This window comes from Geospiza fortis, unplaced genomic scaffold (genome assembly GCF_000277835.1).
Source record: "Geospiza fortis unplaced genomic scaffold, GeoFor_1.0 scaffold190, whole genome shotgun sequence".
Lineage (NCBI taxonomy): Eukaryota > Metazoa > Chordata > Aves > Passeriformes > Thraupidae > Geospiza > Geospiza fortis.
Window position 1 is genome coordinate 6,503,052 of NW_005054328.1, and position 25,423 is coordinate 6,528,474.

General features: G+C 37.4%; 1 protein-coding gene across 1 annotated transcript in view; it reads right to left on the bottom strand.

Moving 5' to 3' along the window:
- RNGTT (RNA guanylyltransferase and 5'-phosphatase) overlaps positions 1–25,423 on the bottom strand; it is a 165,114-nt gene that overhangs the window by 13,396 nt on the left and 126,295 nt on the right. The window contains exon 13 of the mRNA XM_014307075.2: positions 20,456–20,522. Within this exon, the coding sequence (XP_014162550.1) occupies positions 20,456–20,522 (67 nt within the window). The remainder of the gene's footprint in view (positions 1–20,455; positions 20,523–25,423) is intronic.

Genomic DNA, 25,423 nt, shown 5'->3' on the forward strand with positions numbered 1-25,423 from the left:
AAAAAAGCAGCCATCAAAACCTTTCAGTGAAGGACAAGGAATTCACAGGAGGTTTCTGAAGAAAAAGCCACCCCATCAGAAAGTTAAGCAACTGTACAAGGGGGAAGAGAACAAGGATATACAGCACAATCTGGCAAAAAAAAAAGCTGAAATAATAATATAGAAATGATTCTGTGAGAAAATATTTCACTCACAGCCTGATATATTTTGAGGACTGTACCTCTGCTTGCCATGATCTAGCTTGTGAAAGCCAGTCTTAAAAGTCTTAACCCTCATTTGTGCTTTGTTCACTCAGACTGCTTTTGCAAAAGGGAGCCTGCCCCAAACAGGGAGTGCTGCATAATGAGACACAAAGGTCCAGGAGACGAGAGTTATACATTACTAGTCAAGAACATAGTTTGAAAACACCACTTAGCTCATTCATAAATTATTAATTCTTAAGGCTTATTATTCTCAGTTTGCAAATGGGGAAGAAAGAGATAGTTTGTGGCCACACCACAGGGAAAGCATTTACCCCCCATTAGGTTCTCTAAACCCAATCTTAATTACTCCTCAGGTACTTACACTCATGCTACCAAGAAATCTTGTGACACAGGGCAGCTGAAATCTTGTTAATAATTTATCAGTAGATACCCAAACAAGTCTTCCAGAGACAAAGCAATGCTATCAGTATTTTATAATTGCTTTGGCAACACCATTCCTACACCTCAAAATAAATGAAAGAGAACTTAGATGATAATGTCAGAATAGGATGAGGAGTTTTCTGACATTTGCTGCCTTTCACATGCTGGAATTCACCTCCAACAGGATGGATTTCCAGACAAATGTTTGTGCTTTTCACACATAGATTTTACAGGGTACTTTCTCATATTTTTTCATCTGTTCATCTGTACCCAAGCTCTTGCTATTGTAGGAATCTAAATTAATCTTGTTTTACCTGTACTTACACCATACAAGGGATTCTGTCACTTGCTGTCACACAGCCAGGGATGGCTTAGAGGGACACTTCACAGGGCTGGGCTGTCAGGAGCTTCCCAGCAGCCTTTCTATGGAGGGAAAAACTACTTTTACAAGTTTAGACACTATCTGATGGCTACTCATGTGGGATCCAGCTCTACAAGCTCTTATCCTTGTAAATTATATGCCTTTGAGCAGCTTCAGAAGATCAATTAGCCCACACTGGTGTCATCAGGATTGGGCTCTAAACCTAATTCTTGTTATTTCTTATCTGGCTTCTGAAATGTTCTCTAGAAACCTTGGGTTTATACTCATTCAGAAAGATGCTAAATCATATCAGAATACACCAATAGAAATTTAAACTAAAATCCAAAGTATCAAGTAATTGCAAGTGAGTCTTTTAAACCCACTTTTACTCATAACAACACACAGCTTTCAAATTACAGCCATTAAGAATCATACTCTTTTCTTCCATTTAGATCCCAAACAACCACTTGCCTAAAGTTTTTTCCCCATAAATCAAAATTCACCACTGAGAACAACTGTGTCAAGACTATAAGGAAATTTGTTTGCTGTGTTAAATTGAGCTTCAAAAGCATGATATGAACACACATTTGTGATCACAAGTAATGCCTCTTCTTATATCCATTCAATGTGTTTACCTTATTACAGCTTATTATAAATGTACTGTCTAAAATGCAGCAGCATGACTGTTCCATTTCCAGGCCCTAATTTTATGATAATCATATGTAATATATTCATATGTCTTCTTCACTGCCTAACAAAGCCCAAACTGGTTTCTTAGCAGATCTGCTTCCCCCATGGTTCAAATTTCTGTGCCTCAGAACGTTAGTGAAAAACAACATTAAGAAAGATATAATCAAAATTTTACTTTGTATTTTGCACTATGGTAGGCAAACAAAGGAATATATCATTAGAGGGTAAATTTGGCACACTGACTTTATCAAATACTGGTATCTAAGTGGTATGTAAATTATTAAACATGCTATGCAAGCATTATTAGAAAAATGGGGGTAGGGAGCAAGATTATAAATTTATAAATGTTTTCAACATCTAGAAACCCTATTAATACTTGAAAATGTTGGGATTGTACAGAGAGAACGTGCAGATAAACTAAGACCAGAAATAGAAAAGTTGCTTTTAATCTCCCATATTTAATATGTTTTGGTTTTTGCCTAGAACATATTCACAGAAAATAGTGACTTCTTTTCTTCATAAATTTCAGAGGAAATTCCTAGTTACTCACAAATCTGACACTAGAACATAGAGAGATTTACAGAACTTGTAGGAAATATAAATTCTTTTGATCCCCATCTACTCCATTAGACTGAATGGTTTGTCATTAGCCAAGTCTTTTAAGAACCAAAGCCTTGAGCGAGAGAAGAGAACTCAGTCTTGCTCATCGTAGCTTTTACACAGTACATGTAATAGTTTTTTTCAGAAGAATGTCAGGTCTTGAAATCCGAGAAGTCTCTTACAGCAGAATAACATATTTAATGAAATTTTCAGGTTTTGTATTTGTATTATATACTTGTGCTGGTTTTGGCTGGAGTAGCATTAACTTCCTTCACACTGGCTGGTGTGGGACTGTGTTTGGGATTTGTGCTGAACACAGTGATGATGATGTGGAGACACAGAGCCAAGGCCTTTTCTGATTTTTGTACTGCCAGGCTGGTGGGGAGGGTGCTGGGGGGAGCTTGTGGGGGGGAGGTTGGGAGGAGACACAGCTGGGTGGTCCCAACTGACCAAGGACATTCCAGACCATGGAACATCATACTCAGTACATAAGGCAGGGCAAGAAGGAAGAAGGGGGGAAAATTTGGGGTGATGACATTTGTCTTCCCACACTGCTAGGTGTGATGGAGCCCCGCTCTTCTGGGGATGGCTGAACACCCGTCTGCCCACAGGAAGCAGGGAATTCATTCCTTGCTTTGTCTGTGCGCATGGCTTCTGCTCTCCCTATAGAACTGTCTCTATCTCAACTCAGCAGTCTTCTACCTTCACCCTTCCTATTCTTTCCCAGGTTCTGATGCTGGGGGAGTGAGTGACTGAGTGGGTGAGTAAGTGAGTGGCTGAATGGGGCTAGGCTGCTGGATGGACTTAAACCATGACAATAATAAAGCACAAACTTTTATTTTGTAATACATGACAAGAAAAGTCAAACTACAATGATTTTTAAAACCATGCCATTTTGAGGAAGCATTCTTACACCTAATTGTTGGGGTTGGACGTCACAACTCTGCTGATTTCACCTTTATTTTTGTAAATAATGAGTTTTAATAGGATGAGTTTTAGGTGGCTGTTAGAACCACTTGAATGAGGAAGCTGATAAATGCCTTGATGGAACACTGCAATAATATACAACATAAAGCCAAGAGGAGCCAAACAACGATAACAACAACAGAAATAATCTCAGCACTGCTATGAGATCAAAATAATAAAGCAAAGACGTGTTGGGAAAAAAGCTGCAAAAGTCATGTTAGGGATTTTTCATCCTTCTAAGATTTCAATTAGAAGGAAAATAATCTTTTTTTCCCATTACAGATAATACATCACAACAAAAAGATTAATAGCTGCTGACTTAACGCAGACTTTTAAAAATTAGCTTTGATCAAAGGAAGTGCTGTAGTGAAAGTCAACTGCCCTAACCCACTTCTCATCTGCCTTTATAGTTTTGAGATGGCATGAACTCCCTCCCCTTTCTTGAATGGTTTCCTTTAAACTTCAAAGCTTAACTGGCTTTGAGGCTTAAGACACAGAAAGCTTTTTCCTTCTTCTTCAAAAGCAATTAATGACATGATGTATAATCTGACCTACAATCTAGTATCTAAGCACACAGATCTTCTTGATCAGTGTGGGGCTACAGAATGTAAGGGGCTCGACAGAGAAGTTAATTGTGGCTCAGTAACTGCAAATGGTTTTAGGGTGCCTGCCAGCTGATGAGGTCAGTCTGCTGAAAGAAAGGTAAGCAAGGGCTAATCTATCAATGGCACAAATTTGTCGATAAATGAGGCTATAGAGGGATTCTCACTGCTTTACCTTTCATTGCAAGCTCCTCTTTCCTTTCCATGCTTCGTTATTAATGAGTCTGCAGAGTTAGGAAGCCAGATTTCCCAGGACACCACGGTAATGGATGTGGGGTGGGGCCACACAGACTGCAGTAATCATGAGGCAGAGAAATGGACAATATTCACGGACTTTCAAGAGTCACAACTGGCTACAGAAGATATAATGGATTTTGCAAGATCTGGTTGGAGAAACCTATACAGTTCTTGGTCTGTTTGGGCAGCAGTGTTTCCAGACAAATGAATAAAGTCTGTATCAGAGTTTTTGTTTTACTGTCAGCTAAAAGGGATTGCAACTTTGAATGGTGAATGCTGATAACAGGAAATAATTAATGGTTTAATAGCTGGTCCTGCCAAAGCCCTGAAAGATAGGAAATCTGGGAAAGTCCACTGTACATGAGCACATTTTTCATGGCTTTGTCCATACATTTTGTTATTATATGTGGAACCAATAACAAAGTAACTGAGCAACAACATTTAGTCTTCATTTTTATTTCACAAAATGACTCCACCCACTTAGTCTGCAAAAGCTAAGGCAAGCAAAGCCAAGGAAAGTATCTTGAGTTTTCTAACCATATGATGTCCCCCAAAAAACCTTTGTCATAAAGCTGTTTCCTGTAAAGATCTCTGCATGGGCCAATTCTTAAATTCCCCAGAATTCTGAGCCTAATTTGAGTGCTCTGCTCCAAGTGCTACACTTGTGTTTGAGCTGTTGTCCTCCCCTACTTAAGGCCCAGGACAAAAACAGCTTTAGTTCCCTAACAAATACAGCCAAAAACATTTGTTTTGCTTTCCCCATGATGTAATAGTATTTCAAGTAACATCATAAGCACTTTCTAGAAACAGCCAGTGACACTAAGACTTTCCAGGAAAAAAAACAACCCTTGAAGGCTCTTCCCTAGAAGAACAGAAATAAGAAAAGAGAAAGAAAAACAAAGTAACGGCAATGGCAACTCTGTAAATCTCTCATCCAATAATCTCAAAGTGTATTCTTATACACTTGTAATGTGTATAAGTAACTTGTAATGTTAAACTCATTTCATTAGCATGCTTTAGATAAAACAGCTGTATGTTCGTAATTCTGCAGTTGAGAAGTCCAAGGTAAAAGGGAGTTGATTTGTCAGGCAAGAGTGCACACAATGGAGAAATTAATGAAAAAGCCTTGGTTTGTAGTTTCCTGCTATAACTACTAGTACTAATTACTAATTACTAATTAGTTAGTACAGACTTTTTCTTAAAGTTCTGAATTAAATATTAACAAGGTAGTAATTAAGTAATTCAAGGTCTGCTTGCTTTAGTGTTTGCATTAGCATTAACTTTAGTATTGTAAATCCAAAATCTGACTCACTGATCTATAAACATCCTTCTAAATTAATCAGATATGTCCTTTGCTTTCCTTCTATTGAAGTTAAATTATTCTGGAACCCCTTTCTATGCATTAATGGTATCCGAAGTGTAACAGGTGGAAAGAGAAGGTAGTGATGTAGCAAAATGCAGTAATTGTATGTAATTGTATGTAAAGCATTATTTTCTAAAAGAACAAAAATATTATTGTCTCGAATTCTGTTTTGCATATTCCTTTAGATTGCTTCTACTACAGACCAGCCTGATACCTACACCCCAGCACGGTTTAAAAGAAATGCTACAGCCTGTAGTTAATCTGCTCCTGCAACAATCACCAATCAAGCATGGCTAACCATGACCCACTAAACAAATGAAGCAGAAGCTGGGTTGCACTTGTGTGTATTACTGTTAAATTACACCTGGGTAGCTTAATGTACAACACTAATGGGACATTTTATTTCTTGTGTGGTGCAGCAGGAGCGTGCAGGAAATGGGTAGCTCCTCAAGGCAGTGAGGACCAGTCAGCATTAACCACCTCTGCAAGGGGCAAGAGGTTCAAGAGCTGTTTGGCTAGAGCCTCACTGCCTCCCACTTAAAACACCATCAGGGTCTTGGCTGACCCAGTCAGAGTCCATGGATGACTTCTGCACAGTTGAGTGAGACAACTGGCTTCCAGCAGACACCAGGTCATTAATTCTGTTCCGAAACAATGCTGACTCCACTACTTCATGCATGAAAAATAGAGAAAAATCCACATCATTGCCGGTACAGAATCCAGCACGGCATCTCATGAATCTACCACTGAGAACATGCTCAAATATTTTTTATTACAACACATTAAGCTAAAATCAATAGATTCATTTACTGAAATGGATTTAGTACTTCAGCAAACCAAGGGAAAGTAACACTTTTTTAAAAGAAGTGACATTTCATTACAGCATTTGGTTGTAAACTCGCTGGCAGAAATTTTTCTGTATACCAATTAAGCAGTAACTCACTGAAGTTAGTAACATAAAAAGCAATATTGCGTAGTTACAGTTCCCTTCCCAGTAAATGAAAACATCTACAGTTTTCAGCAATACAAATAAAGTCTCTGCACAACAGTTCTAACAATGCTGCCACATTTCTGATCTTTTCAAATATTTCTGAACTATTTCCCCCAAAGATATAATATGCTATTGTCTCTACAATCAACCTTTTTTTGTTTGGAGAGAATCAGAAGTGGCATTTTGAAAACTTCAGTTTGCTGAAATATAATAGCACCACTGAGTTCTGTTGTTCTTCACTTTCATTCTCACTTTATGCTAGAAAGATAAAACTGCAGTGGCTTTACTACTGTCAAAAAAAAAGTAAATGAATAATGGTTTTGTTGACTATTACATAACAAGATATTGCACCACTAATAGTCAATTGAGTTTTAAGATATATTTCTCTCTCAAATGTGGAACTTTACCAATACTATAATCATTCTGGAAAACTGCCAAGGAAAGGTATATGTGACCCTTGCAATAAGAACTGTGAAACCAAATTTGATGAAGAAATAATTTACGTATCTTAGTGTAAATGACACAAATAGAGAAACAAATTAACAATTCAAAAGAAAATAATCTTACCTGATTTACTGTTTACGTACAGCTTCATTTTCCCCTAGGATTAGTGCTTTGTAGATATCAAGGACATTTTTTGAATTGTACAGGTGCTATTTATCATTTCCTTGAGTAGATCAGCATCCTTCTACTTTTACTAGCATGAAATCTCATCTTTTTCCCTATCTAGTTTAGTTACATCTTCCTCCTTATTTGCTAACCTTCTCTAAGAGCCACCAACTTTTTCATCAGAGCCCTAACAGACCCTAAACTTGCATGACTTTTCTGGTTTTGAAGACTTCTATTATAGGAGAGAAGTGGTGAAAAAATGGATATCTGAAAATCAATTACCAGTAGCTGGAGTGACAATTGAGCTACAGGACTTGTCTGTGGAGAATACTATACTGGAAATGCTAACTTCCAGTTAAAACAGCCGTACAATAAGAATGTGGTTTTATTCCAGCCTTTAATCTCATACTTAGAAAAGTCCAGAGATAAAGGCAAGACAAGTATTTATGCCATTATATTAGTTACTTAAAATTCAGCTAGTTTGTATATGTAATTCACAGAGAGAGACTGGCACCTCTAGAAAGTGATTGAAAGATTCAGTGAGGCAACCATCAGGCACTTTTTTTAGAGGATCCCAGCCTCACCCTTGGATTCCACTGTTTTCCACCACCTATATAAGGAGCCTGCAAGGTCTATGGTGGCTGAAATTAGATCACATGACCTTCTTTATAGGTATTCTAATTAGACAGGATATTATCTACAACCCCACTTCCTTTCAAGGCTGATATCCTGCATAATTATCTCATTTGGTATTTCTTCTACCTTCTCTGTTATTGTTTGCAATTCTATTCTTCTTCATTTATCTAAATTTAATCTGCATTTGCCTTTTACTAGCCCTAAACCAGCACAGTACCTCTCAATACAATAATTTTTGCCATCAACTGCTTTTTCTGCAGTGTTATCAGTATCTGACATTTAAAATATTTCTCATTCATGATATTCACTATTCATTTTACATATACTATAAAGAAAGGTCCCAGAAACAATTTCCTAGTCAAAGAATTTCCCTATTATACCATCTCTCACCCTTTGCAACTTCAACATCTTGATTTATTCATGAGTAATTTATTTTAAAGACATTATCATCTGCATTTCGCAAAGGTACTACAAGTTCAAGCTCATTTATCAAGTTCAACTCAATTGTTCAGTTCAGATTCAAAATAATTCACCTCTAAAAAGCCTAATAAATTTAGATACTCTCTGCCTATAAACCATACAGTAACAATTTGCTTTCTTTTCCCCCCTCAAGCCTGATCTTGGCTGATGTTCTCATTCTTCAAAACAATAAACAACTAAGAAATGGTAAAAAATGCCTGAAACATCTTTTGTTGCCCCTTTCAATTAGAATTAATTTCTCATACGGTCTGATGTTTATAATTTTACTTAGAATCTACTTTTTTATTTATTCTTTCTCTTTGACTGTTATCCATCCCACTGCCTTTATTTCATTTGCCTCCACTAAAGCCTCTAATAGAAAATAAAAGATGAAGAACTTATTTCAAAAATCAGAACAGATTTATAAAGAACAATTATGATCACAAACAGGGTATGAAATGAGTATTTTCTGATGAAAACAGTAATGACATACAAATTTAGGGCACTACTTTTTCTGAGAAGACAATTATCTACAATAAGTTTCCTAAATTGCCTAAAACTCCTAGAAACTTTAGCACACTGCCATGCTGTCTGAGTATTATATTCTAGTCAAAAGAAAATGCAAATGCAATCACATTTATAGAAACTAAGCATGGGGATGTCTACATCAAAGGAAAAAACAGTCCCTACTGCAACTCACTCAAGCATAGGACATGGCCCCATAAACAGCTGCTGTCATCAAGGTATCCTCAATTATTCAGAACAAATTAAACTCTCTATGTGCAGAGGCACACCCAAACCAGGTTTGACAATGCAGTTATAACAGAAGAACAGCTGCAGCAACAAATTACCATGTTCAAGAGCTTAAAATCATCATGGACAAATCATTCCCTCTGCCAGATGATTTTTGTAAAACATAAGAAAGCAAAAGATGCTGCCAACCCCAAATCACCCATGTATGGGAGCCAGAACACTCTCAAACACTGAAGCTTGTGAAATAACAATGTGACAAAGAGGACAAGGACAATAGCAAAGCACAACTTGCACTACAGCACAAGAAATCTGGCAGTTTTACAATGACCTGATCAGTTATTCTACTGTGGCAAGTATGAAGGCTCAACCCAAAGCAGATGAGAAATATCTGCAATATCTGTGCTCATCTATTGCTAAAACAAACCCTTAATTTCCAAGATCTTTTACAGCAATTTTTATCTGGTAGTGAGCAATAACTTTATGGTTCAGAAACAGAGCTTATGCCTTTTGTTTTGCCATCTTTTCAAAGCGGAAAATAAACTGTCTATTAATGTGTTATTATAATGAGACATAATCTGCATGTCCTAATGCTCACATTTATCACAGTATGTTTCCATACCACTGGCCACAGGAAAGCTACCATAAGAGCAATCTCTTTACCATTTTGAAAATCCAGTTTTCTGTTTGACTGTACCTCTCAGAATGGTCTCTGTAGGCAGTCACTGGTAAATACTTGGAAAATTACCAGTAAGGTAAGAAAGCAAACGAATTAAAGAAGGAATGATGAGACAAAACAAACAAAAAACCAAACTAAAGTCTCATGGCAAATACATTAGCTACTACTGCTTTCAAATCTCATTACTTATCAAACAAAAGGAAATGGGAAACTCCAAATCAAACATCTCTAATGTGACAAAAAAATTGGGTTTTGGCTTAATCTTGTGGGTAATACAACAGAAGTACCCCAACCAAAACCACTGAAGAAGAAAATACTAATGGTCTCAGGGATTAGTTCTGGAGGCTTTTTCAAGGGTGTTGCTGCTGGAATAGGGGCCACAGACAAGACTGTAGGGGAAGGGAAGGCATGAATGTTAGGTAGCCTGACTGTGACCTCCTAGTATATACGCAAGTGTTGTTTCCTCAGGTATCCTGTATTGTAATGCTGTTACACACCCTCTTCCCTTACTAATACACAACACTTACAAAAGCCATTTGACACATTTATAAAGTCTCTTGGCTCATTTACATCCAGCAGCTACTCATAGGCAGCTCTTCTTCCAGCCTCTTACTCCTGAGCTTTGCTCCTAATCTAGCTACTGCTGCCACTTTCAATTTCTTTTCTTCTTTGCTATATTTCTTTTTAAATTAGTTATATGGCTCTGAACAATCTATAAACCTCTTGAGTTTTAAACACATTCCTAAGAACACCAGCCTCTCTCAGCTCCAGTTAGACTCACAAATTTTTAGATTAAGACAGAGATGCTTTATTTTCAACATATACAACATACTCCATTGAAAAATCCATACTGTCATTATGGGAAAACAGCTGCAGAAAAACTTCAAAGTAAAACACCCATCATTCTTCTTCTAAATAAACATTTTAGTGAAGAAAACACAGCATGTTCTTTGAAAGATGACCATAGGATCTCTGGAATATAATGCAATTCTACCTCTTAATGGAAAAAGGGTGCATCTTTTTGTATTTTTTGTGTTATGAGAAAAAAAGACACTTTCAAGGTAAACACATAACAAGAAAGATCCCAAGATACTGAGGGTGGAAGTAGTGAAAGCCTTGTATAATGCAAGTTGTGGTCACAGCCATAGGAAAAAGATAAGAAGGAAGAACTGACAGGAATACTGTATGCTGAAATTCATTAATGTATGCTATTCAATCATAACAGCAGAAGTTGAGAAACATCCAATTCTAAAGTTTCCCAATAATATATCCTTATGAACTAGTTAAGTTTCACAGCAGTGACTGTTTATACTCTAAAATGTCACAGAACCTGAGAAATTCAGGTCAGAAGGGACACCCAGCCAACACGCAATCCAGCCTCCTTATCTAGGCTGGGTAACTTCAAAGATGAGTCAGGTTGCTCAGGGTCTCTTCCAGATAACTTTGAAAACCTCCACAGACAGAGGTTTTACAGTGTCTTCAGGAAACCTGCTGCTGTGCCCCACCAACTTCCATGCAAATTTTTTCTTACATCCAACTGAAATTTTCCTGCTCGTCCTTCCCCAGGCACGTCTGAGAAGTGTCTTTCCTTTTTTCTGCAATCTCACTTCAGATGAAGAAGGATTGCAATGAGTGCCCCCTTTACCCCTCTCTCCTAAGCAAACCCTATTTCTTTAACGTCTCCACACAGGCCATATGCTTTTCCCTTCACCATGATGCCCACAGAGGTCACTCCAGCGGGGTGGCTTCTCATGCTCCAGGGAGCCCAGAGCTGTGCACAGTTAGCCCAGGCGTCTCTCAGAACCCTTGAGCAGAGAACAGGGACCTTCCTCGACCTGCTGGCAATGCCCTGGCTATGACAGCCCAAGGTGGGCTTGGCCTTTCCCAGTGCCACTGCACGTGGCTGGCTCAGCTCAGCTTGTGGCCACTGGGACCTTCGGGTGCTGCTCTGCAGAGCTGTTGTGCAACCACTCCAAGGCATCAGCTCACTCCGCCCCTGGTGCACAACTCGGAATTTGATGCTACTGAACTTGTCGAGGTTCCTTTGTGAGCACTTGTTTTTCTAAGCTTTTTGAGAAATGAGGTATGATCATACTGATTTTGTATTGCTAAGATGCATTTGTAAGCCCAGGAAATGGAAGGCTTGAAAAAACTGCAATCTGTTCATTTTTACAATACTCAAGAAAAGCATCTGAAGGGTTTTTTTTCTCTACAGAGTTAATATAGATGTAAATAGAAAACAACAAAAAATGCCCAATAAATAAGGATCTACAATCAATTAACTATTATTTAACCTTTCCAGAAGGCTTAATTCACCCCATGCTTGCCAAGAACAAACTTGGATTTATTTTCCAAAAACACTACTAGGAGCTGAAATAACAAAACCTGCCCGCCCACCCCAACCCCCAAAAACCCAAAAATTCAACAAAAAACCTCAACGAAAATCATATTCCTAAACAAAAAACAATTATTCTATGTTTCTGGCAGCAACAAGGGAAAACTGCAGAGGTAATACTCCTAATTCTGTGGACTTCTATGGAACACTGCATGCTTTACAGAGAACATTTTTTTAAACTGAATTCATAGCTTTAATCATGACAAAAAGCAAAATGGAGCCTGATCCATCAGAAGAGAGTAAATTTATAAATTATAGCTCATTAACATTTTGTTCTTAGGGGCAGCAATTGCGACAGCATACAGAATCACTGCTTCAGTTTTTGCAGTGCTAATGCAGATTTTATAGTTACTCTCCTTCTGTTTACATCACCAGTTCTAAGGCTGGATTTTTTTTAAAAGCATTTTATTTTTGCTCCTTAATATGTCTACAGAGGATAAATATGTCCACTGTATGCTGACTCCTATTGTAATATAAATGCAAATATATAATATATTAATATTTACTTCTATTATTGGTGTCTAACACTCCTAGGCAGGACTTAGAGCTCTAATATTCCAGGATCTGTAGTAATACACAGGCAGTCAGGACCTCTTGCCCTTAAGTGAAGGAAATATGATTGAGAAAAGCTGCAACAAACAATGTCAAGATGTAGAGAAAGGAAAGGAAGAAATCAAGGGATAAAGAATTAAGTCATATGCTTTTTTCTTTCCTACTTAATTCTCAAAGTAGTAGTTCAAAAGTGCCTTTTTTTCAAAATGAGCTAAATTCTCTACCTTTAACAAACATATAATTTAGGAATGAGCAGTTGGTGATTTTTTGCTAGCACCTTACATTTTCTAACTTGCAGTTTGTTCACCAAATTCTCCCTAGCACCTCCCCCACCTTCTTTACAAGATATCAACTGTGTGGGTAGGGCAGAACCTCCCAAGGATTCTGTTACTGCTCTCATGAATTCAGAATTCAGTTATTGAATATGTTCAGATTATTGTTTAGGACACAAAGAAAGGCATCTTGAGCTTGGGACAGAAGATTCCAAGATGTCTAAGTACTCCCAGGTTCCACCAAATTCACTCCAAGTCCTACGGTGTTCTCCTGAAAACCACCTTGCTGCTGAAAATTATTAACTTTATCTTTAGTGTAAAACCTTTCATCATTCCTGCCAAAGGAAACACAGTCCACAACCCTATGCCAGGTAACTTTTCATGTATCTCAGAGAACCCTGAAGATTAAAAAAAATAGATGCTGAATTTGACCCAGTACTGTGGAATGATGTGGAAATAGTGCAGAAGAAAGGAAGGAGTGGAAAAGGACAGGTTCAGACTCCAGAAGGCATTATCTCAGCATTGTATGACTTCCCATGAGTTGGAAATGCACTGACCCACACAGACTTCCCACAAGACTGTACATTGTCATAGTACCAATAAACATTAGGACAAAATCCTAAATTCCCACTATAATGAGAAATTTATTTTGAAATATTATCTCTCCATCAGCCCTATTTTTTTAAGTTCTGGTGCTAAAACTGTTTCCATGTGTTGACTTCTGCATGACACACAAGTATAGGTGGTTACCACAAAAGACAGAAAAATAAAAACAAAGAGAAGGATTTCCTTCCACAGTTTCTCCACAGCCCAATACTAGCATTTCCAACGATGCCCAGTACAGCTTCTAGAAGAAGCAAGTAGCAAGAGGATATGAAAATCCTGCTGTAACATCCCACAAAACTCTATAAAACGTAAGAGCCACCCACCAGTTCTCTTGGAAGACTGTTAACATTAATAAGTATATATAATTAATGTTGATTACTTTGTCCTAAAGATGCAGTTTGAACTTCAGTAGAGGCAGATTATACAGCTTTATCCTCATCCTGTGTGTTTTAATTTAGAGTGACTGTGTTTAATGAAATGTAGGGACTCAGATTACCTGGATTTATCTTCTTCTTTCACAATCACCAAATCATGTAATTATCACATTCCTTCTCAAAACTGTCAAGGTATTTTCAAGGTATTTGTTCCTAGTGGAGGTTGGATCCAGATCTGTAGCTCTGAAAGCATTCTTCAGCTTTCAGAACTAAATTATTTCTGTCCAGGATAACACATTTGCTGTCCTATCATTACTTTCCTAGCTAAAAATAATTTTCTCATGTTTTTCTTCTCCTCACTGTCCATGTTAACTCTGGTAATAAGAAGATGAAACAATCCTTCTCTGACACTATCTTGCTAAGCTAACGAAGGTTACAGCTATTTGTCTTTAATTTGACAGGCCCCTGCTCAAGCCAGTGATGCCTCTTTCAGTCTGAAATTACTTGTCTTCAATGTGAACAACCAGAACCAAACACTTAGAGATAAATCAGCACTTCTGTTTTCTCAGAAACACCTCACTTCAGAGATTCTAGGGTTGTATCATCTTCAAGCTGAAGACATGATTTCCCTAGGTCATATTCTATGGCATTTTACATCACATAAAACACAGTAACAGCACAAAACAGTAAGAAGGGGAGATAGACTACAGAAACAAAATTCAGGGTATGACTTGACCATGATAAATGAGAAATTCTTTCACTCTACTATTTGCTCTGGTAGTGAACACAAAAATCTCTATGATTATGTATGAAAGCCCAGTAAGCGAAGCATCGAAATATTAAGACAGCAACGTACTCTTAGTGGCTGTCAACAGGCTCAAAGGGAAAACTTTTAAACATTTTTTGCTAAAAAACTTTACAGACCACACTGCTACTATGGAGCTGTGTCTGGACAGCAATTTATTGCATGGTGAAAGATGGACTAATTCTCTCTCTACATTTGGAGTGGTCTGAAGACCTGTACCCTAAACAAGGGTATCCCAAGCTTTGGGATCACTCATTGGTAGTAGAAACCATTATCACTCAGGGAAGAAAAACATGCTAGCTTCAGTTGAGAAATCAGCAGCTTATCCTACCTTAAAAAATAACCTCTTAAGAGCAGCGAGACCATAAATTCATTCCTGTTCCCTCTTCTTCAGGAAAGGATGTTTGGTAAATTGTGGCCAATCATTTCAGTAATCAGCTACAGAGGTTTGACATTGCTGAAAGAGTCATGAATTATGTCTGACCTGGTTCTCAGACACCAGTTCATCCCAGGCGTTTGGACAAAGGTAAGGCAGCTATGTTCATGAGGTTTCAGCTCATGTTTCAGCTCATGGGAGCATTACAGTAAATTATCTGAGGTGCTGAGCTGTTGCCTGCAGATCTTAAAGTAAAGGTAGATGGATTTGTATCTGGAGTCTACAGGTTCTGATTTGATATGATCAAAGAAATTTTGGGGTGATTACCTGCTGCAAGGCCTCTCTCTGGCAGAACTTTATAATGCTTTATCATGTTTTAAGTTAAAAGTGTATTTGCTGAAGAAAAATGAGGCAGTTGGACAAATAATAGCTTAGAACCAAACTACAATTCTGGAGAGTAGGTGGTCGGCTTAGCTGTCTCAGCAATCAGCAATACTGTTCTAAAGTTTAATAAAATCACAGATTAGGGCTATTGACGTGCAGGTCAGAGCAGAGATCTTGATTCCTTGCTAGTCCTTGACAGCAAGACTGCTGTAACTACAGCAGCAAATTCCCCAGAAGCAAACTTAAAACTCAGAGTCTTTCCACTGGGATCCTATCATAAAAAACAAAATACTAACAACACATTGTTATTTTCAAAATATTCTTTTCAATGTAACTGTCCTCATATTCTATCAAATCAAACAATTCTATTTTGAACAAAGTAGTAGTTACTATGAAACTTTTAATAACTATTCTTAAAATACTAAAAATAAAACAGTAGTAATTAATCTTTATTTAAATAGTAATTTAATGTGCTAAGAAAGCCAAAAAATGAAACTAGTCATTAGCTCATAGTAAAGACTGCCAGAAGCCTCATGACTTATTAATAATGGAGAACACAGTGTACTGAACCATTTCCCCTAACCCCAGAAGCTACTAGGAACTGAACCGCAAAAACTGACAATCCTAATAAATTGATCAAGCAGTATGATTTTCTTTATAGATATAATTACTGCATATAGTGTAGCTAAGTTTTCATTGTAGTCTACATTGATCAACTCTCAAGTTTAAAAACAACATGTCAAAAATCCCCAATAACATCCCCTTCCATTGGGCAATTATTATGTATACTGAGACAATAGATTTAGTTACTTCTAATAAACACAAAATTTCTATGATAAAGTTTTTGCTTTAATAGCATCCCTGTTAGCAAAAAAATACTAACAGTATTTAGGGAAAAAATATAAAAGAAATATAAAAAGAAAGCTTGCCAGTTAATTCCAGCTGATGACAATACTTTACCTTCTTGATCAAGATTATCACTTACAGAAACCTTTTTCATTTCATTAAATTTTCAAGAGGTGTTTAATAAATAAGAAAACCACTGGTCCTAAACCACTTAAGATCCAAAGAAAGCTGCAAATCATTGCATTGCTCCAGACATCTTTGAAAGAAAGCAGAAGTGACAGTAACCACCACTATTACTACGACTAATATAGATTAAATGGGAGAAGATACTGAAAGCCAACATCTGTGGTAAAACTATTCTACAATACCATTAAATGGACATTAGAATTAAACAATAGTTTAGAATAATTTTATTTAGAAATAAAATTCAATTTTTAAAAGTAACTAGCCTCTATGAAATTGATTCCTTCAATATAACCTTAAAGAACATTCCCCTGGGAAAAAAAATTAGAAGCCATTACCATAGCAGAATTTTGAAATAATTAATTGTCTCATAAGCTAACTGAAACAGCCATCATTTATACAAGTCACTGAATTTACTGAAACTCACTAAATATTACCCTAGAACAAGAGCAATCACAAACACTGTGCAAAAATTTAAATGTTCTATCATAAACTCTATTCAAAATAGCGACATAAAAATCTCGCAATACCTATGAACCAGCAGATTATTAGAAGAGTTAAGTTCCAGGCAGATCCCTCTAGCCAGGAAAACTTTTTCCCCATTTCTTCTATCCATCTGCTACCAGATGCAAGATTCAAAAGCTCCAGGAGTGAACGATTCACATTTCTCTTGCATAATGGAGTACAGATATCCAACACCTATCAAGCACAACTACTGATACTGCTGAAAGCAAGTTGAGGAGGAAGATCAGCTAATTTCAGTTAATCTAATCAGTTCAGCTATGTCTCAGAAACACTATAAATATTAATATATATTAATGAATTATTGATATAAGAAAGAAAGACATAGAAAAATCATCCTAGAAGAGACATTACTATTTCAAACTCTTTTCTCAGAATCGCCATCTAGAGTTCTTCATCATCAAAGACATTGTTGTAATTATCTCCTGCACAGTTTTGGAAAGTCAAACGTGTTTTGCTTTTGGGAAGGGATACTTTGATAAGGCGTTTTTCTTTTTGCAGTTTTGTAAATGCATATAAACTGAAACATGAATATATGAGCACTATACATGACTAGTATATATGAGTTTATATGTTACTATGAATATTTCAAAGACCTGGTAACATTCCAACTTGTCCAACTGAAAGTACACTAAAATGCACTGGAAATACTGCTGTCTAATAATGGTCCACTTTGAGTAATAAATCTACACTGGCAGAGGACTGTAGTGGTTTGGGGCATTCCTTAATGCATATATTTGGCAAAAAATGCTGTGTCTTAATAGAATACGTAATACTTGGGATGTTTGCAAATGAACATGAGTGGGTAATTTATATAACAAGAGGGACCAATCTATCACACAGTGTGTAAAAGCATATTTGAACTAAAAGGCTATAGAAATTCTGCCTTATATATATTCAAGGACCATACATAGTTCCCTGGTCTTTTAACTGATGGGATCATTAGCAACAGCATATTAAACACCTGAAGAAGTGCTGGGGGCAGAATGCAAGAAACCTGTGTCAACAGTTATGAAAGACCATCATACATCTCCAGAGTACATAAACTTCTTTTTGCACCACAAACTCTCAGTGTGAGTTATTACTCCCTTTTTCCTTTTTTGGTGTCCAAGATCTCTATAAAGGTGTGACACCATCACTCTATAACAGTTCCTCCTGTTGCCATGCAGCAAAAATCAATTTGGAATCTCAAGCAATCAGAGAGGTGCTTCAATTTCAAAAGCTTTTTGTCTTTGTTAACTACATGCCATTTCCCAGTTGAAGGTAATAATAATCCCCACCAATCAGCTCACCACTGCAGCATTGCTTTTAGCACCAGAAGCAAAGCAAAGCAAAGCAAAGCAACAGTGTGCAAACATACACCCATATACATCCCTATAGCTCCAAAAATAAGTTACATTTTATAGAATGCATCTTGTGGAATTTGCTAATTCAAACTTATCATTGTGATCTCCAGTAATTAAGTGGAAAATAGGCTTTGTTTTTCAAAGGCAGCAACTGAAATTTATTTTGATTATCCACTTAATCTATTCTGTGGCAAATGCAACATTTAGGATGAGATTACATGAGTGATATATTACCAGAAAGTCCAGTATTAACTTACTCAAATTAACTGTACATCAGGTATTTACCAAGCATGGTTCCATGTATAAAGAACTGCAGACACAAAAGAAAACACTATTGTGCCCATATCTTCAACACTATGCCATCCCCTATTGTAAAAAAAACAATAGAAATACAGAAGGGCATGTAAAACACAAAATTGATCAGAGATATAGGTAGGATTCAGGAGCAACTAAATAAATTAAATTCCTGTGGTCTGGAGGATGTAAGATTGGGTAATGTGGAGAGGAAGATAAAGATCAGGAATAGAGATTCCTGATCACTTCTCTTGACATAAGGACTAGGTTGAACCAAAAAGAATAATTTGGCAATAGATTTAAAAGATATAAAATAATACCTTAACTCATAATGATAGTATGGCTTTGTATGTTGAAAATTTAGTGGAAAATCCCTCAAGCACACTGAGGGAAGCCCAAGTGAGTCTATTAGGCACCAGGATGCAGGTACCACTTCCAGCAGAGAAGACGCTGCATGCAAATTGCAGGAAGCTGTCAGCATGCTTTGTCTTTATCCTGCTAGTGCCCTCTTTCCCTAAGCATTTGCAAGTGGCCTGCCACCCAGTCCTGCAGCTGGATCCTGTACAGCATCTCTGCAGCTCTCCTGTGAACAGAAGGGTCTCTCCTTGGCCCAAAGTATTAGGAGGGGTACCACTGCTGACTGCAAGCAGCAGAAAACTAATGGGGTATTCACCTCTTCTCTCTCACTTCCACCCAGAGGGCTTAAACTCTTCCCAGCCATGGGAAAAACCTCCCATTTTGCTACTTAATATTCTTATAAGTGGATGGAGCAGGCAGAAGCTGAGCCTCTTTTAGAACGGGAGAACAGTTAAGTTTTATAAAGCTTTTAAAGAAGCACTGGTCTGAAGAGGTATCAACAAAAGTATACAAGGTTATTTTTGAAGAAACTTCTAGCAAGCTGTTTCATGCAAGTAACATTTTAATTGTTTGGTTATTAACCAAACTGAATAATACACTCATAGGAACTGGGGAGATGAGTGAAAGGGAAATAGGAAGATGAAAAGCATGCATTTCTTATTTTAAAATAATTTTAATATAGTACCAAGGTTTAAGTTATAAAATGTATTTGCTAGATACAGTTGGGAATACTGTTTAGTAACATAATTATGGATGGCAAGGGAACACATCTGAGTTTTTGAAATTAAGTTTCATTTTGATGTAAAAAAAACCAAGGGTTTTAAAATTCTGAAGCACAAGCATATGCACATGATGGAGGGAACAATGCAGCCAAGAGTGCAGAATATGTAATAATTACAGGTATCATCTAAGACATGGGAACACTTCAGCATTCTAAAACAGATAACATATTTCCACATTACAGTGTAATGGCTGACATGCTAATGCCTCCCTCTCTTTGTTCTAATGAAAATATCAATGACACTCATCACAATCAGTCCATATATACTTGTAGAACATTTTGGTTTGCAAGTGACATGGCAATAACTAATTAGCAACTGGCAATTAGAAACATGAAGCTATTATAGTTCCTCTGAAGTAAAAGAAACAATAAGTCATAAAAAGCAAATTATTTTCCAGCAATTGTATGAGTCTTTCATAATAAATCTAATAATACTGAGAAAACAATCTGTGCTTTTTACTGCAGTGTCTTCCCTGTCAAGGATCACTTAAAGAACTACAGGGCTTCAAAAGTAGCTTTGCTTTGAAATGTCTCTGACAAGAAAACCTTCTGGTAATTAAACCAGAGTCAAAATTAATCAAAATATGATTGGAAACACTAAACTTCTTTGACAATTTAAGAGCACAGATTAAACCAAAAGCAAATCCAGAATATGGTAAACATAACCAAAGCAGCACTATTTCCCATTGTTTTTCCTGAAGCTATATTGATAACTTGAAGTCCTGAAGTTCTCTAAATCATACAGAAATGAAATAATTGAAATCACCCCCTCCCCCCTCCAGATTATTAATCATACCTTAATTTGAGCAAAAGGTCTGTCAAAGTTTCCAACATAAAGAAGACCAACATTCTGGGTGAGTAGCCTAAAAAATGAAAAGAATCTTTTAAGATATCACTTTACATCCGTAAGTTTTTTCTGCATCTGCAGTAATTGTTACCAAACCCTAGCAGGGCACCAATCTTCATCACAACAGCAAGAGCTACCCTTGCAAATCTGGTTACACAATTCTGTGTGAGCTACTATAAAAAACAAAAATGTGCATTAAAGATGGGTGCACACCAGTAATTCGTGTTTATGTTGCAAACACATCTTCAACAAAATCACTTCATAGGCTTCTTTGTGATGGATGCCACTCAGTAAAGTGGGAGAATGGCAGGTATGCTCTTTTTCTTTTTATTAAAGACCATTAGAGACAAAGGGAGAGCAAGAGAAAAGAATGATAAATACACATTCAGAGCAGCAAGCCCAAGAGTTGAAACAGATTAGGGCACATAAAAGTATGCACAGTAATACAAAAATGACGTCCCTACAAGTAGAGAAATATCAGAGAATCTCTGTAACATTGCCTAATGGTTTGCCAAATAAAAAGAGCCCCAGATACAGCTTGTGCTTGCTGTTCTCTTCAAGTCTTAATAAAGTTGTTGCATACACCACCAAGATCCAGAGGGACAGTTGGATAAGTTGTCTCAAATGCCTGTTCATACTTCTGGAAAAGTGATTTCTGCAGATATCTGTGCAAGTCAATGCTATCAGTACATAAACTCCAAATTCCAGAGAAGCATTAGGGCACTGCTGTTACAAACAGGCTGACAAGAACATCACTGGCCAGCAAAAAGGGCAGGAGGGCACTGTTCTGTTCTGACTGCATAATTACAATGTTCCTCTTGCTAAGCAAAGGCCCAGCAATCATTCCCTCCATTTTAAAGCCTCATAAGCATTGCACTGAAATACAGGTTCTTCATAATAATGAGAACTTTTTTGATTACTAACCCCAGAAAGAGTTTCTGTTTTGATTAAAAGGGACATTGAAAACCCATCATATTCCTCAGTAGCCCCAAGTTTTCATTAAGTGGTTGCCATTTTATATTTTCTTTCAATTTTACATCCCACTCCCTCCAGCAATAAGGCCTCACAAATGAATTAAATTAAATAGTGAGAAATAAGTATAAATGTAGGCATCAGTCAGCTTAAGCAATGACACTGAGGTGTCTCTTTCTTACATTATTAGGCATACATAAATATATATATATATACACACATATATATACGCATAATTAATACTGAGATTTTTTTTAATAACTAAGCCACCTGTCATTTTCAACTCATTTCTCAGCATTGCCAGGCCTGTTTTCACAAAAAAAAAGAAAACAGCAACTTAGATAGCAATAAATAATTCTGAGCCCACAGAATGTACATACCTTAGTATGACCTTGATTCTTCCCAGTTCTGACAACAATATGATATATATATGACTTTAAACTGGTTCACCAACAGTGGGAATTAGTGGAACTCAGCAAAATTACAAAGTCAAAAGATTCACACACATAAAACAGTTAAGTAAGAAGAGGTGTTGAACTATCACTCTTCAAAAACCCTTCTGCAATTAGATATGGTACATAAAAGTTTCCAGGGCACTGACAGAAATACCCCAAAAAGAAGAGACCAGTAAGGATCAGACCACATCACCCACAGTACAGACAGGCAAGAGGATTCCTCCCTTTCCCTATCAGTGTGCCAGTCTCCACCAGGAAGACTTGTATTGTTAGGCAATGGTTTAGCAATGGTTAATATGTAAGTCAGGATAAGCATATTGAACTCATTTTCAGTCACAGTAAGTCAAATTTATTCAGAACTCAGGTGTCTGGAACTGCAAAATCCAGCATATTGAGCTAACTTTCTCCTAGAGCTATAAAGCAAAATCAGAAAATATTTAATGGTTTTCTAAATGGAAAGAAACATATGGGAAGTAATGAGCAAAGAAGATTTTAAGAGGCTACAAAAAGAATTCAGGGTAGGACACCATATTTCAGAGAGAGGCACCTTAAAGCAACAACTGCACATAATTATCGTAAGACAGAAAAGATAGTCCACTAGCTGTTTTTCTGGTAAGGGACCTTAAAAAATAGAGGACATTCAGTGTGATAATTCCCATGTGGTTATTCTTCACATTTTCTTTACCAGACAAAAATGCAGGACTATTAAAAATCGAAGTCTTTAGGATTGCTTTAATTAGAAGTAACAAACATCCAGAGAACCTTAAGACTGGTCTTTCCAGGAGACTGCCCAGCTGTCTACACAGTTTTAAGATGCTATCACTGATGTATGCTCCAAATGAACTGCAAGACATGGCTTCCTTAATAAGATTGATATTGACACAGTACAAGCTGATTACTATTCATTCATCATTCACTGCCCCTGCTAAAAAGTAATTCACTTACAACTTTTTATTTGTACTCACATGGCACTTCAAAAAGCAATGTTAATGCAATGTTAGGAAAATGTTTAGAAGTTATTTGTAGCTCTCCCTTAAATAAGAGGTTGCATTCTGTATTTCTCTAGTTTACACATTCCTATTGAGTTCTGTAGTTCAAAATTCTATCAACAACACGTTAAACAGTTTCCATTTAAAAACTCAAGAAGGTTGAAACGAGCACCCCAATATGAAATATCCATGCTTTATGCCCCTAAATTGTCTGAACAATTAAAAAAATACCAAATCTCATCACAAGTCTAAGCTCTTTTACTCTGGGTGTTTCTTATGAGCATAATCTCTATTTCAGAGGTTGAGCTCACACAGAAGAGCCTGGAGAAGTAAGCAGGCTGTGACAGGAGTCACCACTGAGGCTCTGAATAAGCCAAGCTAGTGCAAGAGTGCTACCATCTCCACAGCAGCCACCAGTGGCAGTATCAAAAAGCCATGTGCCATTGAGGAAGTGCACAACAGAGAGCAGTATGTGCCAAACTCCATCTCATCCGGAGAAACTCAGCACAACTGACCTCTAAATGACACTTAGCTGTACCTCCCACCAGTCAGAAAGTTCAAACTATGCATAGCTGGTTTTGGAGTTCTTTACCACAATACCAGAGTGTACTTTTAAGTACCTAAAATTAACTTTCTATTATAAACATTAATGTGTCTAAATTGATACAGATATTCTTGCCTAATTCTCTCAACTAATTACCCTTTGCCTTTAAAGGCTTCCCAGTGGTTGGCAGGGTATAGCACTTATATGCCAAAGCTGTCTTTTAAATGTCACTCTATTTCTTTCTTAGTTTAACAATTGCACAGTTCTGCTCTTAAAACACCATCAGCAGTACTCAACACCAAACCCTGACAGAAGTTGGACATCACTTGTAATCGGCTAAAATCGATACCAGGCGATGAAACAGTGACGACAGCTTCACAGCACAATTATTACCTGTGAATGTCACTTCAAATAACTACCTTAAAATTATGAGAAACAATCATTAGAAATACAAATGATTACTGGCACTTCAACACATATTAATTTTTATTTAAGAATATGTAGCAATATACAAAGTTGCCTAGCTTACAGTAATTCTTTAAGATGTGCTGTCCATGTCCATGTAATGTTACACAACACTCCATGCTTTCCTCTCCTATGCACCCAAGTGAGCAGACCTCTAGCCCAACATGCCTGTTAGGGCTGCAGAGTTATATTTCAATGCAAACTACATAAATACCTCAAAGGTGTCAGGACAAACCATTTCAGAGCTTCAACAATATAATATCAAGGTCTTAAAGGCCCTTCCCGTACCAAGAAAATGCTGCTACATAGTTATCACTAAATTTCCCTAGATTTGGTCTTTTCTGGGATATAAAAGCACACAATGTTTTCAAAATCTAAGCTGCAGGAGCCAGGTACTGCTGTTTGTTGGGGAAGCTGAACATAGGAGTAGGCATGGTCAGGCCAGGTGATCCAAAAAGTGTGGTGGCAACAGTGAGAGTGGTTAATGCAAATAAACACATGACAGGACTAAGAACTTGGGTAAAAAGAAACTTGGAGTAAGGCACTGTTGGGACAGCAGTGGATGTAGAACACAAGGGACAAGAAAGGCACAAAGGAGTGAAAAAGCAGCCCTCTGGGTTGGAAAGCACTAGGGTAGAGCTCTGGGCTGGAGAAGACCAAAGGATTAGAGAATGGGAGCAGCATGAACTGATTTACCACAGAGTTCATCCTCCCTGAGCACAGCTGACCTTGTCTGGGGGCTGGGACATTGCCAGCACCATCGCCTCCTTCCTACTGCCTTTGGCCATGGGAAGCAGTGACCCTTGGCTGTGGACTTTATGAAGGCAGCACGTTTCAAAGAAGCCTGATCATTTCCTCTTCTCCACACACTGCCTGTTCCTGCTAACTTACTAATACATGTTAAGATGAAGGTGGATTACCCTTTCAGTATCTAAAGGGGGAGGACAATAACAGTGCTGGAGAGGAACTTTCTAGAAGGGCCTGTTGTGACGACATCAGGAAATGGGTTTAAACTGAAACAAGGTAGGTTTAGATTAGGTATTGGGAAGAAATTCCTTCCTGTGGGGTAGTGAGACACTGGAACAGGTTGCTCAGAGAAGCAATCCATCCCTGGAAGTGTTCAAGACTAGAGTGGATAAGGTTTTGAGCCACCTGTTCTAGTGGGTGGTGTCCCTAACCATGACAGGCAGTTAGAACTTTATGATCTTGAAGGCTCCTTTCAACCCAAATCATTCTGTGATTTCAAGATAATACAAAAATTGAGGCACTGCTCACCAAACCACTAATGCTTCAGCCATTAAGTAGTATTTTGTGAAGGCAGAAAAGCAGGTGCTGAAGAGTTCCTTCATATCTTTCTGGGAGGTGTAACTTGAGGACACCACTACAGCTTGATCTGTACCCCAAATGCCCATCCTTTCAGACTCAAAAGCCTTGAAAATCCATTCAGGTTATCAAATAGGACCACCCAAACTAGAGCTGAACACATTAACTT